Source organism: Lathamus discolor, chromosome 9 (genome assembly GCF_037157495.1).
Source record: "Lathamus discolor isolate bLatDis1 chromosome 9, bLatDis1.hap1, whole genome shotgun sequence".
In the NCBI taxonomy this organism is placed as follows: Eukaryota; Metazoa; Chordata; class Aves; order Psittaciformes; family Psittacidae; genus Lathamus; species Lathamus discolor.
Window position 1 is genome coordinate 5,445,650 of NC_088892.1, and position 13,152 is coordinate 5,458,801.

The 13,152-nt window shown below is 36.6% G+C and overlaps 1 protein-coding gene across 1 annotated transcript in view; it reads left to right on the forward strand.

The window, feature by feature from the left end:
* The window catches only part of LOC136019277 (connector enhancer of kinase suppressor of ras 2-like), a 190,609-nt gene that overhangs the window by 156,301 nt on the left and 21,156 nt on the right, over window positions 1-13,152 (forward strand). The window contains exons 16-19 of the mRNA XM_065689303.1: window positions 6,767-6,815; window positions 10,062-10,110; window positions 11,436-11,611; window positions 12,836-12,909. Of these exons, the coding sequence (XP_065545375.1) occupies window positions 6,767-6,815; window positions 10,062-10,110; window positions 11,436-11,611; window positions 12,836-12,909 (348 nt within the window). The remainder of the gene's footprint in view (window positions 1-6,766; window positions 6,816-10,061; window positions 10,111-11,435; window positions 11,612-12,835; window positions 12,910-13,152) is intronic.

Consider the following 13,152-nt stretch of genomic DNA (forward strand, 5'->3'; position numbering starts at 1 on the left):
TCATTCTAAAATTCAGGTCCACAATCATTCCAACATGTTGAAAAATACTTTAAAAGAGGCAGAATTACAGCTTCTTGTTCCTAATAACCTTCTTCTAAGTAGTTTAAACAGCTTAAACCAAAATAAACCCCCTTCAGATATTTATCACATACAGTTAGGTTTTGGGGAGCAGGAGACAAACTATGTGGATTGAGGCACATTATTTGGATGAAATAGCGTGTGGCTGAAATAGCATTAATTAACTGTGCAGTTGCCTACTGAGTTTCCATGATATGACTGCATCCTTTGTTTATGGAAAGAAAAAAAAAGCCAAAAGCCAGAAGAAAGATGTTTCTTGCACGTAGCAGACTGTACCACAGGCTGCAAGGAATACACATCAAAACCACTAGCAGCTACGTGAGAGATATAGAACTACAAAATGTTACTATGAATATCTCACTTTTTCAACTCATCACATAAGTAGAATGTAAAGCAAGTCTAGCTTGTGCAGAACAAAAGCTGCATTACAACTCTGTTTTCCTCCAAACTATTTTGGCACATCTACATCACAGATTTGGCCCAGCACTATGCACAGGGCTGGACTTTCACCACCCACGCACAACACCCGCACCCCTCATTATAAGATACTGTCCATTTACACATTAAACTCTGCCCCTCTCTGACAGACAATGGAGAAAAATCTGAGCTATGCTCTTGAGCAGTTTTGTGGCTAGAAAAGTAGGGCAGCCACAGGGAAGTTGTGACTTCACTTCTGAGCAGGTGTCATGAGTTAGGAAATTACACTCTGCGATTGGAGGTGGAATCACTAATGTGTGATCGTTCTGAGGTTTCAGGAAGGCAAGCTAACTTAAATGCTTCCTGAAGAAGCAGCCAATTTGTTTTCCTTTTACCAGAAGCAGTTTACGCTGTTTATAATTGTTTTACAGAGGAGAAAGGGGTAATAGGCATCTATCACGTAGTTGCTGCTGCAGCTTTTTTTGCAAACAGACATCTAACTGTATGCTTAGCACAGTTCTCCGTGTTCTTTGAACTTCATTTTACTTTAGGAGAATTTTCCTTCTAGTAATAGGAGACTTTGACATTTAGATTCTAGACAGGCATGTGTAATGTAACCATCGTTACGGACACCTTGGGTTTGAAGAGTTTACTCTGCTCAGCTAACCATGTAGGCCTGCAATGGGAAGAGAAGGCAGAAAGGAATTGTATCATTCATGCATTGCACAACTGCTAGTTGAATAAACAGGTTTTATGAATATTTGCACTGAGTTTCCATGTGAAAATGCTGCTCAGGCTATATTTTCATAACACATTTTGTCTTTGTAAATATGAATGCTTAAAAGTTGTTCTAGTCATGTCCACAGTAGCATGCTTTGGAAATTATTTTATTGTGGTTAGTGCTGGAGAGGTCAGAGGAGATAAATACTTTGAAAATAACTTTCAGTCATGACACTGTTTTGTCAACTTTGCATGTGCAGATACCCCTGTAGTGCAGTGACTGCCTAACAGTACAGATACATCTGAGCTAGCTGGCTGTTACTTGAAGTATCAAGTCATAGCCTGTAGCATAGTTCAGAGCCAGTAGCTGAGCCAGCATGGAACTGAGAAGGGATTTCAAATCTCACTACAAAATACTCAATAATTAATTTGCGGTGAGAATTGACTTGTTGTGTCAGGGGTAGGTTACATAAGCTGTGGAGGTTTTAATAACCTCAATATAAATCATGAATCCCGACAAGGTGATTAAAAATGCAGTCCTGTGACCAGGTAGATAAATGGAAATTGCTACATTTGTGTTCTTGTGAACCAGCCCCTGAGGAAATTTCACATTGTATCTACAATACCTTTTTCACAAATGTGGTTCCTAATATGCGGAATTTAGGTGTTTTTTCTCAAGTTAATTATGGCGCCCCTGCCTGACCCCAAACTGCAAACAGATAGCACTTGAAGTAGTTCAGAATGTGAGACATGAAGGCTGAAGGGAGCTTTGCATGCCCCTTTCACCTATAAATTTACATCTACCAAGTGTCTGCCACATAAAAAAGGCAGGATTATAGGTGCCATTGTGGAATAGTTTATAGCTGCTGTGGAGCAGTAGAGTTGTCCCTCAGGCTCTCTGTGTTTTGAATCACTGTATGCTTGTAAGAAATGCAGGTGGCAGCAGGGATTAACCGTGTGCTTTCAAACACAGGCATCGCTGTTGTCCATAGTGTTTAACCAGCAGCTTTGAAATTTTCTCTTGATCATCTGTGCTGTGTCCCTAAACTCTTACATTTATGTAACCTTATGAAACAGGAGCCATCCTACAGAGGGCTAGCAAGAAAAGCTCTCAAAACAGTCTGTTTATGGCCCGTGCAGCAACTTGAACACTCACATGAGTCTCCAGTCAGAATGCTCAGAGCGTGTTGTAGTATGACAGAACGTGAAATGCACTGCCAGTAATTTCTACCCAGGTATATCTGTTCCAGGAGTAAATTCTGGCTAACAGTGTTCTCTTTTTACCTACTGGAAACTTTCCTAGATTTAAAAAAAAACAAACAAAAAAAAAAACACAACAAAACCCAACAAATCAGAATAGTCAAAAAATAAGTTTGGATTGCTTTGTTTGGTCAAATAAATGCAAATCAAAGAAATTATTACATCCAAAATTGTTTAATCAATGGTAAATATATATTTGCAGTTTGTTATAACTAGAATAATTTTATATTACTCCTAGTTTATAATCCTATCCATTACTGCCAGAATATATTGATTGTAACTATTACAGATACCAAAGATGTGGTAAAAGGTAAGTAACACTTGAAGGAATTATTGTTGTTTCTAGACTGTGTTCATTCATTGGGATTTATTATCTGTATCCTGTCACCTGTGGAGAGGACAAACCAATAGCAAAGTAATAAGATACATCAGTTTGTTCTGAGACAGTTATAACTTTCATTCAGTGAGGGATTCAGTGATCCTATAGGTAATAGAAAGAGAATTGGTAAGTTATAATTAAGAGCACTGCTATCGTGTAAGAGCCATTCTATTTAATTTTCTTTATGAGTATTGCTTATGTGATCAAGGAATGCTTAATTTGTATGCAGCTGGTTGAAATCAGTCCTTGGTTTTGGTAGATATTCTATATATTTTACAAGCTAAGACACTATCCCTTACTAGAGTTTATGGGATAATTAAAGATGTGTTGTTATCTTTTTATGGCAGAAACTGAAAACACATTCCTCAAAAGGAAAAGAGGAATGGGTGTCAACATGGAGGTGGTATTCACAGTTGTACTTGCTTAGTGATGACTTGTTTCATGAAGCAATAGCAAGTCACTTCTGTTCATTATAATGAGGTTTTGTATGAACAGAGAGTGCAGGTTACTCAGCATTCTGGTGCTGCTCTTAGATATAACTGCTCTGAAAGCAAATGTGCAGAAATGTGTGCATCTATGCTGTTAATTTCATATATTCAGTCTTTGGTAGGTGACAATTCCCACCATTCATGAGAAACCTTTTACTGAGTATGTTTTTGCATTCTGATTCCTCCAGCTTTTATCAAACACATTAAACTGGTATATAGTACTTCTGCTATTCCCATATTTCTAGGTTTTTCTATTCTAGTTTGTTTTCTAGAGATTTAGTATTACCATTTTCTAATCATGCAACACTGTTCCTCATTTGAAATCCTGATTACAAATCTTATCAGTACACTTGCACTTCATTTGCATGTGCTTTAAGATGGGATTCGGAATTTACCACACCTACTGGAGTCCTTTACATTCTCAGTGTTTGTTTCCACTTAGGTCAAATTCCCATCCATTTTTTAGCTCCACTTAGATCAAATTCCCATCCTTTTTTTAGCTCAATCTTGTTAACCTTTCTACTTCTATGTTCAGAAGCATCATTCTGCTTGAATACTGAGTCCATACTGAGACCAGATTTAGACTGTATTTAACCTTGATCTGTGTTTGCTTCTTAGTACCTGCATTTCTCTAATTCTTCTTCCCTTTTTATATTTCTTTTTGTTTGCTTACAAACATAATTTAATCAGAGTTCTGAAGACTGAATAAGAGGGAGGCAACCTTTTTATCCATAGAAATTCCAGTATGTGCCACACAGCTAGACAGAGCATATCAACACTTACAATAGACATTGCTCAAGTCCTTTACATTTCTGTCAAAGAGGAATACCTCAGAAATTCATTTGAGTAAAGTTGTATGATAGAGTAAGTATTTTAGAATGAGCTTTATTACAAAATCAAATTCCTTTTAAAGTTACTTGCTTAGTGTTTTCCCTTTTTATGTCATACTCTGCATTGAATGTTTCTGCAAACACCCTAAATTATTGTTTGATTTGTTACTGTTTGGTTTGGGGTTTTTTTAGTTGGTACAAGTTATTCATAAACGATGGCTCCCCCTTTCTCTAGGTTCTGCCAGTTTCAAAACCAATATTACACAAGAGCAAGAAAACAAGCACCTAGAGATCATCAACTGTTTTAACTGATTTGAGATGTATCAGTCCTGGTCAATATAACAATACTATGCATATACTACCCCCACCCCCTCCTGCTTTTTCTCCCTTTTACTTCTGTAACAACTCTTTTCCTAAAAAGAAAGATGAAGAATAATTATGATGCAGAGTATTTCAACCAGAATAGACAACATTCCAGGGTTCCCTCCTGTCTAAATTAATTGGGTCTGTCACTTTCACACAGATCATTTACTTGCCTAAAGAGAAGATCGGTATTTCTTTTCTGTGACCTGTAGACTTGAATATTTGAGGAATAATTAGACTTGGGGAGGAGTATTTGATACACATAAAATCTTTTAAAAAAGGAAAAACAGACACAAAACCAAGAACACCTCTTGCAGACTGCTGGAAACTATGCACAAATAAGAAAAATAAGCTCATGGCACATTAGAACACCCATTTCTGACCTTTCATAACACGCCAACTTTTGAAGAGCTTTCAAAAGTTCAGTTGCAGACTGCTGCTATAACTTTACAACATATTTGCTGGTGAAACTCTGTGATTACTGCAAGGAGACACATTATTGTGTTTGCATGGAAGCAAATAAAACTTGACTAAGGACTTTTTACCTAAAAACACAGATGTATTATTCATATTGTATATTGGCTGAGAGAAAGAATGGGAGCATTGGAACTGACACTTTCCAGATGGGTCAAAGCCAGGATTAAAGAAACAGACCAGAAACAAGGGGGGAAATGCCCAGCAGGGCTGAAGTGCATTTATGGCATTCTCATGGGCAGACAGAAATGGAATAGTTATGACAAAACCTGCCTTGCAGCAGTTTGGGTGTATGTCCGTTCCTTTACTAACTGTTGTAAACTGAACTTTTCTGATTCTCAGTTGTTTCTTTTAATCCTTGTAATCTACAGATAGCTCACAGTTCCCGAGTCTTGCCCATTAACTTTTATGGTTTTAATTTTAATGTTATGCATCTCATCTTTTCACTGCTGTCTGGAAATTTTCTTTGACTCAGGACTGAGAGATGCTGTTAACTGACAATGAAGCAGTTGTTTCTAGTGGTAAATTTGATTTCTCCTAACAATGGAAATCATCTAATGAGAAAATGCCCCTTCTTGTCTTGCTGACTGAAGACGGATAGTAATATGACCAACAGAATTTGAGAATATGTTAAAAATGTCCACAATCCTTTTATCACTTTTTTAATGTCTCCATTTCTCCCTTTCAAATCATTTCCCATTCCAGCACTCCTTTTCTGTTTGTATGACATACACAAAGACAATCACATTTTTAGGGTTTTCCCATTTCTCCTTTTTCTTACTTCTGAAAATATGAAATTTTGTCTAAACCATGGGAATTGTGCCTAAGAATTTCTGTGCTAGATCAGACAAAGGAGACCCTGATTCAGTGTCCTGTTTCCATCAATGTCCAATACTGTTTGTAATTTTATAAGGAAAGCATCTGGTGATGATTTCCTGCTTTGTTCTCCAGCCTTTAAAGAACTCCAGGAGGAAGCTTGGATACTCCAAAAATACTATTTTTGCATTTTAAAATCTATGTAATTTTTTTATATCCATGGCATCCTGTATACATTGCTGAAGATACCCAAAAAGTAACTCAAAGGAAGACACGTACTACATAGTTTGAGTTATCCTTGGTTTGAGTCTGTAATGACATGGGGATGACATTTTGCAGCTTTGCAAAATAAGGAACATTACGAGTCTTTCCTGAAGGTCAGAATTATCAGTTGAAACACAAATCCATAAGTTGTTCTGTTTTCAAAATGCAAATTACTCTTAAAACAGAATTGCTAAATTACGTGTATGTCTACCTTTTTCCTTCTTAAAAATACTTCATCTTTACCATTTTAGATTGGGCACTATGAATCCACTGTACCTGTGTTAAATGTTGTTGATGCTGCAGGAAATGCACAAAGAAGAGTTACCCCTGCAACAAAGAATGATTAATGTATCCTAAAACTGTAGTCCTTAGGAGAAAGGAATTGCTTTGGAACCCTAGCTGATCAGGATTGAGTATTTTTAGGCCAGTGGTTGAATCAGATTCTCAGATTAATTATGTGCTCTTAAACCAGAATATGAAGAATGGCTTTGTGTTGATTAATAACATTAGCACTGTTCATTGAAAACAATGGTTACATTTCCAAAGGGCCTCCCATTCAAAGTGCCGTATTTGAAATAGTTCTGATACATGATCACATCTGTAAGCATACTTGGAACGACTTGGAAAAGCAGAGTGTGTGTCCATGTGCACTACATCTTTCTTCTTTCCTGTCCTAGATATGCAAGTTCTGCCATTGACCATCAAGGAAGCACGTCCATGAGGAAGGTAATGATTCAGAAATGCACCTTTTTAAAAAAAAAAAAATCTCCAAAAATTCAATTCATTGTCATATTTTTAAAAGCCACAGAAGATATCACAAACCTTGGTGTTTGTCTGTATTATGAAACAGCTGAAAATAAAAAGCTAGGTATAATTTCCACACTCAGTGCAACCACAGCAGGTCAGTGTGTATGTATTTCTTCCTTCTAACTGAGCACTGTTTTCACTAAGTAGCTGATAAAAAACTTTTCAAAGTTGACAGATGTCATTCTGCCTCCCAAATATTTACAAAGTGAGGCTAAAGACCAGTGACAGTAGCAAGAGATGTATGAATACATCTGTGGTTTGTTGAAAACCTGCGCTTGTGTTTGTTGACATGCTGCCCCTACCTGCCAATCCTTCCCTTGCCTGCTGCTGGAGAGCACAGACCGGTGGCTGTTCCCGGGGGTGCTGGTACTGCGGATATGTGCCCCGTTCTTTGTGTACTTTGCTAGTGAATGCACTGATGGCTGTTTGGAACTTATTAATAGTTTTCCCTAAAAACTCCCAAGGCTCAAAACAGGAGAGGGGCATGCAACCAGTCTTGCATTAATATAATATGCTTGGTCCCCTTCATCCTGACAGGTAACTGAATCTCTAGTCTCCAGGGCATTTTTTAAACATAGCATAACTTTTCATTTGGTGATGCTGTGACAGCACTGCTCCTACTACACTGTGATTATGTTGAGGCCTCATTAATTTAGCTTCATGTAGCATAGATTCAATTCTCTCTTTTTTTTTTCCCCCCATGGTGTGCTGCTTTCTGGGTTGTGGTGGGAGGGTGTGCGTTTTGTTTAACATTCTACTTTGTGTTGTGGTTTTGAGATGAGAACTTAAATGCTGACAACCATATCATGTTCTCACATCATCTGTCTCCCATAGCAACTCTGAGTCATTTTAGAGTCGCAAGTTATGTTTTCTTACAGTATTTACCACAAAGTTAATTATATAGTAGTGCCTTTATCTCAAAATCTGAAGCTTGAATTTTGTAAGTTAGCAGTGCTAAGTGAGTACTGTTTATCAAGGTATTGCAAACCATTCACTTTTTCCAGTTTTCTTGCTATGAATACATTGTATGTGTGCATAAACAAAACACAGTAAGGCCAATTAACTTATGTTTTTAGAAGAGTTAATATTTTAAGCTCTCCTCGATTTGTTGTGTCTGTATTTCATTATTTCAAGACTTTTATATGGAATGGTGCATACCAGTTTCTGCTGAGGATCATGATGTGCATGTCATGCAGCTGCTCCATTTTTCTTGAAGATCTTTAACCACATATGAAAACTGTATTTAATTACAGGCTTTTATTCCATCACCATATTTTTTTAGCCTAAATTGTGAACAAATCTGGTGATCTCTTTTTCAGAAATAGGCACTTGCTCTGTCCTAATGCATTTTTATGCAGAAAGAGGAGTATCGAACAGATTGTTTCAGTCACAGTCACCAGAGAACTCCAGCTGGCACAGTTTGACTGACCAATACTGCTGCCTTGGCTTGCAGAACATGAATAAAAGCCCCAGTGTTGCTGTGCGTCTTTGACTCTTTGTCACAGACTTACCTGTGGTTTTTTCATTTTCTGTTTTTTTACTACTTTTCCTATAGCATAGGAGCAAGCATTAATCTTTGTCTTCTCTAGTGCTCAAAACAAAGGGACGGATTTGCAGTTATCAGCTTAAATGGAGAATACATGCTGTGTTACAGCGATAAAACGTATATGCACTTACAGAGCTTGTCACCTGTCAGAATTACAATATATTTGTGAAGCATTCATATACTGTGACTGACTGGGAGAACAGCCTGAGACAGAGCACAGAACACCTGTGTTCTCTCAGCCAGCTCCCTCAGGAGTCAGGAATTGCTGATTTCTTCAAGTCACTAGAAAATGTCCATGCCATTCAACACTATAAACTGGCTGAACTGCAAAAGGTTGCAAACAGGTCCCTGCCTGTGCAAAACAACTCCCCCCTCCTCCACTTTATTTGAAATAAAACTCCAATATCTGGTGACCTGTTTCCAGCTGTTGCTTTTCTGTAGTGCTTAAGATGGAATCCTTCATTATCCTGGATATTAATTTAAATAATTTTTAATTTTAATGATCAGTTTAATAATCCTCAGTTATTTTAAATTTTCAGATTGTGACATTTAAACAATTAGTATGCTGCAGCACAGTTAATAAGGACTTTTATAGCACATGTTTGCTTTTTGATCGCAAGGTGAGGGCCTGCTCTAAGGTCAGGTAAGCAGAGAGATGATCCCTGGGAGAAGGGAATTACCTGTAGTTATATCACAAGTTAAGGCAGCATGGAGATACCCCCCTCAGGGACTGTGGCACCCTTCTTCTAGGCCCTCTGTGGAGCTGAATGTTATCTGTCACAAAGGAAAAGTCAAGAAAAATTTAAAAATGGCCCTTTCTATGCCATTTTTGGCCTGGATCTGGTGGTTTATCATGCTGTGAATGTCACTGGTTTTTCTATTGGTAATGGCAGCACAAGTTACCAATCAGGCAGCTACATCATTATGTTGATTTGTAAGTTTTCCTCTAGCATTTACATGTTTGAGGTAAATCTTTACCATCTTTTGAGTGTTATCCCTGGTTTTAAAAGTTTTAAATAATGAGATGCTTTTAGGTTTTTCTTAAGAATCCAGAATGCTTTTATGATGCAGCCACAAAAGTAAGAATTTATTTATTTCTCCTCAGAGTTATTCTGTCGACCCACCAACCTAAAAAACTGACTTGTTTTCCATAGTTGGAAACAATTAAAGAATGGGACTTGAACATGTCATTGAGCACATGACTTTACGCATCAACTATGTAATGTTTGTGATGGATGTTTCTGAATGAGTATAGCTATCTCATGTATACTTACAACAAACTTCAGGTATCATTCATTAGGTCGTTCATATGAGTTTATATCCTTAGTTTTCAGACTACTGCATAACCATTCATGCAATGAATCCTTGATAATTTCATTTAAATTGTAATTAATAACTGGGGAAAAAAGGGGATTTTAATTTGCAGGCATAGAACTGTGTTTTCTTTATGATGTTTATAATGGCAGCAAGAGAAAAATGACAGAAATGAGATCCTATGATGACTGATTCTATGTTAACGGATCCTAAGATAACCATGGAGATGGGAGTGAATGCCAGCCTCTTCGCGTTACTACTGTTACCTGCAGTGGGTTTTCACAATTAATTTTTTTTTCTTACAGTCATTCCACTACGCTTCCCTCAGGGTAAAAAGCAGAAAATGGTCAAAAGGTAACTTCCTTATGTTAACATTGTGAAACTAGAAAATGAGACTTATTTTCTCATGAGAAATGATCTGGATCAAATGCCAAAATTCAACTTCATTCAGATATTTCTCAATTTGATTGTAAACCCCAAAGTAAAATACCAAATAAATGTGTTACAAGGTACAGTGTTGCTAGACTTGGTGGTAAAATTTCTTCTCACTTAAGTTCTTCTCTGTTTCTTACCGACTCATGGCCTATTTGAGACTGTTTAAGCAATGACCATATGAAAACTAGTTACAGCATAATAAATTTGTAGGAAAGTGTGCTCTTTTTATTCTATTTGTTTCTTCAGTGTTCTTTCTATGAAAATTTTCCTTTTATTGTACTATACATTTTTAATTCTTCTAAGTCTGACCAGGGCACAGCACAGCTATTCTAAAACGAACAATATGTTAGGAACTTGGTTGTAGAATGTTGCAGAACAAAGGATGGCATTTTGATGTTATCTACATTTATTTACTGTTTCACAGTAGGACAACATAGTTGTTCCACCGTACGACAAATATAATTCTTGCAGCAATATAAACTTGATTTTTCACAGAGAAATGTCTAGCATTTTGAGGAAATCTCCTAGAGAGTTTTTTTCAGGAAAAACAATGCCATAATTATGACAAAAAAACATTCTTTAGGATAACAATTTTAAGCTGCTCAATTAGGATGTATTGAAATAATAGACAAACCCCCCAACTTTTCCTGGTGCTGGGTTTTAAACAGAATGCAGTAAAGATAAAATACTGTTCTTCAGTTACATTCGGGATAGAAGATATGTAAGCATGTGCATTTTTATGGAAGTGAATGATCTTTCTTTTTTATTTACTATAAATATCGACTATAAAAATTGAGCTTAAAAATGCCCAAAATTTGACAAGCCTTCTATTCCTAAAAGTAGTAACAGAAGATATATGGAAGAAGTAGTGTCTACATCTGTATATAGATTATGACATTCTCTAAGTTTCGGACTGAGGGCTAAATTAATACATTTTTACTTTGGAACAATGCTGCCCATCTTAATCAGATAAAAATGCATCCCTAAGAGGAATGAACCCTTTAGTGATTAAATAAAGCATTACAGAAACCAGGCCCTTTTCATTTTGTATTCATGCTGAAGCCAAAATTGCAGAGCATTGTCAAATTTGGAAATTGTTCATTCCATTTTCTCTCCCTGAAATTGGAGAGAATTTGGCTTGAAGGATTTTGAATTGAATCGTCATTAAAAATTAGTAGCGTGTTTATATAGTTCTTTCACTCTTCCATTCAGTGGGATGTCTCACACTATTGTTGCCTTCTCAGGGAGCTCTCTAACGAGTGGGAGCAGAAGACGGATTTCCTGCAAAGACTTGGGGCATGGAGATTGTGAGGGCTGGCTATGGAAGAAAAAGGATGCAAAAGGTTATTTCACTCAGAAATGGAAAAAGTACTGGTTTATTCTGAAGGATTCAGCCTTGTACTGGTACACAAACCAAAATGTAAGTATACTCAGTGTTTGGAGAAAGCCAAAATGAAACCTTAAGCTTTATAATTCTTTTGAATAAAGTCTACTTTTGCTGCATGATATTTTAGTAAACTGCCACTTTGACTGTCAGGTCAGGGTTGCTCTACCTGGAAATATTTTAATTGAAATTATATTTTCAGGTCTCTGAGTCCATGTCCAAACTTAATAAAATAGCAGATGTTCATGTCATTCTTAAAGAAATGAATATGTCAGTTGCTGATACTTTTCCACAGATAGCATTTATTTGGACTAAAACCGTGTTCACACTCAGCTCTCTTTAGTTTCAGTTGTGCGTGGGGATGTATACAGTTTAACCATTCACGTTAGTGCAGTATTATGTAAGCAGATGTGAACATCTGAATTTGTAGATCTCTTTATCTGAAAGTTATTCTTATATAGATGTTCCTCTTGCTTTTTGCTGAATTAGTCTGGAGTTGGCAGTTTCTCATGTGTAAAACGCTGTTCTTGGCGAAATTTTATTGAAAATCACTGGGCCTACGCTTGTGCAATCTGCATATATGTAGGAAAAAATAATGGCGGGGAGAAGCCAAAATTCCTTAGACTGCTGTTCTTCCATTTGTATGCATTGAGCCTCAGTGCCAAATTGAAATTGTCAGTGTCACACCCTGCTATGATTACTGATATTTTACTCCATATTTTCCATTTTCCATAGGAAGACAATTTTACTAGCATAATTATCCTCAGTTTTAGTGGTTTCTTGTCAGAGAAAACCAGTGTTGTTTCAGGTCTGTGGGTGATATATCCACTGGTGAGCTCACTGTAGGAACCTTCTCAATTACTATTAGCAGGGCAGATGGTCTGCGCAATCGTGACTTTAAAAGGAGGCATCCACAAAATGGTTTTAAAATGTAAACTATGTGATGAAGAAACTGAGAATTCTCTGTAGCTGTCAATGTCTTGAATGCTATTTTAGGTACTGAAAGGTTTTCTGCAGTCTTCAGCAAAGGGGAATTAGGATCACCGCACCTCCTTTACACAATTGTCAGTTTAGTTACTTCAGAAAAGTTATTGACACTGTATGATTAAGTTAATATATTTTTTAAAGTAAAAACATTATGTGGAAAATGTTCAGTGTTTCAATTGATTGGATGTTTGTTCTTAGTATAAGACCCAAATGGCTACTGCTAATTTCTCTTCATGTTCTTCTTCACAACTGCTTTTTCTTCTCATTTGATAGGATGAAAAAGCAGAAGGATTCATTAGTTTACCTGAGTTCAGGATAGATAGAGCAATTGAATGCAGACGAAAACAGTAAGTAATGTGTAAATTATGTTTGTAAATTAAAGGATCACTCTTGGAAGTATACTATATATAGTACTGAAAATTGGCAAAGTCCAGAGAAGGCAGTTTCACAGAAAACCTTTAAATCTGTACATAAATCATAAAAAGATCCACTTAATCTGTATTGTTTGTCTTTATTATAAAAGATATAACTTAATGTAAATTCCATATACTGTCTTATAAAGAGTTGGATAACTATTTGGTCAGCTATCC